Genomic DNA, 2,969 nt, shown 5'->3' with positions numbered 1-2,969 from the left:
GCATGAAGTCAGGCCACTACGAGCCTCTACAAAAGTTTCAGGGCTCCTTGTTGGAGGGTTGAACACCATTCATACAGAAGATATTCCCTCTTCTATAAACACCACCTTTATTTCAGGTCATCTAGATCAAGAGAGACCTGAGTACAGCAGAGAAACACAAACACAGCCTGACAGAACAAAAGCACACAGCCTCACAGACATCACCATATAGATCAGAAGATGAGGGTTTATATTCCATCATCTGGTCTTATGGAGATGGTGGTGCTGAGCTTTGTCTCACACGTTGCCCTAAAATTTTCCACAGGTGTTAAACTGGGTTGATGTCTGGTGACTGTGAAGGCTGCAGCATTTTATTATCATTTTCATCCTGACCAAACAGTTCAGTGAGCCCTGGAGCACAAAGCATCTGTGTTTTTCCCTTAATTTAGCATCCTGGTCAAAAGTCTTCATTTCATTCTCTAAATGTATAGAAAACTGCACTTTCAGTGTCCAGGCCTTAAAGCTCACAAACTCTCCTGACTGAAAACTTAGAATCCATCCAGCCATCGTCAAGCGCTTACCCTGCGTACAGGGTTGTGGGGGGCTGTAGCCAATCCTGTCAAGATGAAGTGTAATAACGCTGGTGATCCTCAATAAAAGTATTTCATCATTATCAATAATGCCCATCGCTGCGATTATAAACTAACAGCGTTAGTAAGTTTCCTGACAACTGCAGCAGAGGAGACCGGACAGTAAAGTAGAAACCGGAAACTGTGGTTTGAACTGCTCTGAGAGAAAAAAACACAAAGTGTGATCTCACATCACCAAGTGGTACGATGGGACAAACATCTCTTCAATGGCCGATCTGTAAGTACGATCTGTTCTGTCCACATTTCAGTAACTACACAGTTAGCAGGTAAGCTGAGCTGGAGAAGTATGAAGGTGAGATACAGGATGAAACTGGCTGGAAAACTTCAGACATTATAAAAACAAAGACAGAAGAGTTTATCGATCAGTGAGGCCAAAACAAGCAGACAGGACAGGGACAGAGAGTCAGAAGTTACTGAACTTACAGAGAAATGTGACGAGCAAACAGGATTTAAGAGCAGGAAGTGAAACCAGCTTTAAACTGGATGTTAAAGGTTTAATGTGAGTTTCCTGGAGTGAGCTGCAGTGTTGGACATTTTAAAAGTTATCTAAGAGGATCAGTCGTCCAGGATGCCCAGACGTACTAACTCAAAGTAACTGGCTTCACTGTGTGTTTGTTCTGTGTTGCCTTCAGGTTCAACAGAAAAGTCTGGTGTAATTCTCATCATTGTAGATGTTCTGACTCTGGCTCATGCTAACTTTGCACTCAGCTCCACCATGTAGAGATGAATAAGTTCTGTAGAACATGCGTTCTTAAACCTGATGCAGGTGACAAAGACAGAAACACACAGTGATGTTAAAGCTGGAAGATACTGTGAGTGTTCAGTGAGGATCAGGGTCTCCATCTTCTCTGAGGTGTACAGTTGTTGTGTCTGCAGTAAAACCTCAAACCAACCTGAGTGTGATTTCTCTTTAGTTCTGGCCTCACTGCTGTGCTGCACAACAAACCAAGGTGAGTAAACTCCTTCTGCCAGCGTCTGAAACTCACTGTCTCACAAATCCTGACAGAAAAGTCAGTGTTGAGGACACAGCTGGGAAATCAGGATGATCAGTGAAGATGTTTCTACATTCACAGATCAGTCAGTCTCTTAATAACAGGACCTGAGAGGCTTTTCATCCCAGCAGACTCACTTTTCAGGACTCAGTTCCAACTGGGTTCCTCACACTGCAAACTCTCACTGTACACCAGTGGCCTGTACTACAAAGCGGGGTAACTGGCTTATCCAGATTAACTTGAGGTTACCCTGTAAACGTGAGCTACACGACATCTGTACTAAGTAGGATATTAATACGCACCGCTATAAAATATTGTTAGAGTTCCTCCTGACTTGTTCCACCGCAGTTTCAGCTGAAATGAAGTTATTCTTAACACAACAGCATTTCGTTCATAAAATACGGATCCAATGTGAGGGTTAATAAACTGAGAAAAAAATTCCTAGGTGAAAGTGGCAAATTTCCCTGAAATTAAAGTCACAAAAAATCAAAATCACTCTGGTGTTTTCTTCTGAATACGTCCAATCCACGCCAAAGTCTCTAAGGTGCATGAAAATATGACTTGTGACTACAGCAGTCAGTGATGCTGAGTGAAACAAAGCCTTTCAGTCTGAAGTGAAGTTACTCTTTAATGAAACCACCATCTTTACTGAGAGCTGCTGAAAAAGAACACAAACAACAGTTCAACCTGCTGCAGCTGCCACTCGCAGATCATGTAGGAACACAAAAGAAACACACTGACAATGGAAAAATGTTTGTTCATCATGTTGATGAAAAGCATTTTGTTTCTGTTTCACATCAGCGCTGCGTTGGTTCATGATTTACAACATGAAACATCTTTGAGTCTTAACTGTCTGCAAATGAAGGAACGAGCTGTTATGAAAACATCACAGAGGCTGCTTCAGGTTTTGGTTTCTGGGTTTCTGCTTTATTGCACTTGAAAGGTTATTTAGTTTGGACAAACATGCTAAAGATCATCAGTGTGTCATGTCAACCCTCCAGCCTCTCTGACTGTGAGTCCCAGCAGCTCTCAGCTGTTTGAAGGACAGTCTGTCTCTCTGAGCTGTGAGGAGGACGACAGCTCTGCTGGATGGACGCTGAGGAGGAACACAACCAGAGAAACCAGGACTCAGTGTGGAGCTGGCTGGGGAAGATCAGCTGGTTCTTCCTGTAACATCAGCTACATCGACCCAGTGGACAGTGGAGTTTACTGGTGTGAGTCCAGAGAGGGAGCAACCAGTAACACCATCAGCATCACTGTCACTGGTAAGATCAGACTGTGGAGTTAGTGTTGATGAAGCTGTGTGTAAATGATGAAATGCTGTAGTTTGTCTCTGTGTTGAGGTGGA

The 2,969-nt window shown here is 43.2% G+C and overlaps 1 protein-coding gene across 1 annotated transcript in view; it reads left to right on the top strand.

Annotated features, from left to right (window-relative positions):
• The first annotated feature begins 835 nt into the window (after positions 1 to 835).
• The window catches only part of LOC123979972 (low affinity immunoglobulin gamma Fc region receptor II-like), a 4,694-nt gene continuing 2,560 nt past the window's right edge, over positions 836 to 2,969 (top strand). The window contains exons 1-3 of the mRNA XM_046064084.1: positions 836 to 846; positions 1,544 to 1,579; positions 2,684 to 2,886. Coding sequence (XP_045920040.1) covers positions 836 to 846; positions 1,544 to 1,579; positions 2,684 to 2,886 — 250 coding nt within the window. The remainder of the gene's footprint in view (positions 847 to 1,543; positions 1,580 to 2,683; positions 2,887 to 2,969) is intronic.

Source organism: Micropterus dolomieu, linkage group LG12, assembly GCF_021292245.1.
Source record: "Micropterus dolomieu isolate WLL.071019.BEF.003 ecotype Adirondacks linkage group LG12, ASM2129224v1, whole genome shotgun sequence".
Classification (NCBI taxonomy): domain Eukaryota; kingdom Metazoa; phylum Chordata; class Actinopteri; order Centrarchiformes; family Centrarchidae; genus Micropterus; species Micropterus dolomieu.
Note: the sequence above shows the minus strand (reverse complement) of the source record. Positions and strands in the feature narration are given on the sequence as shown.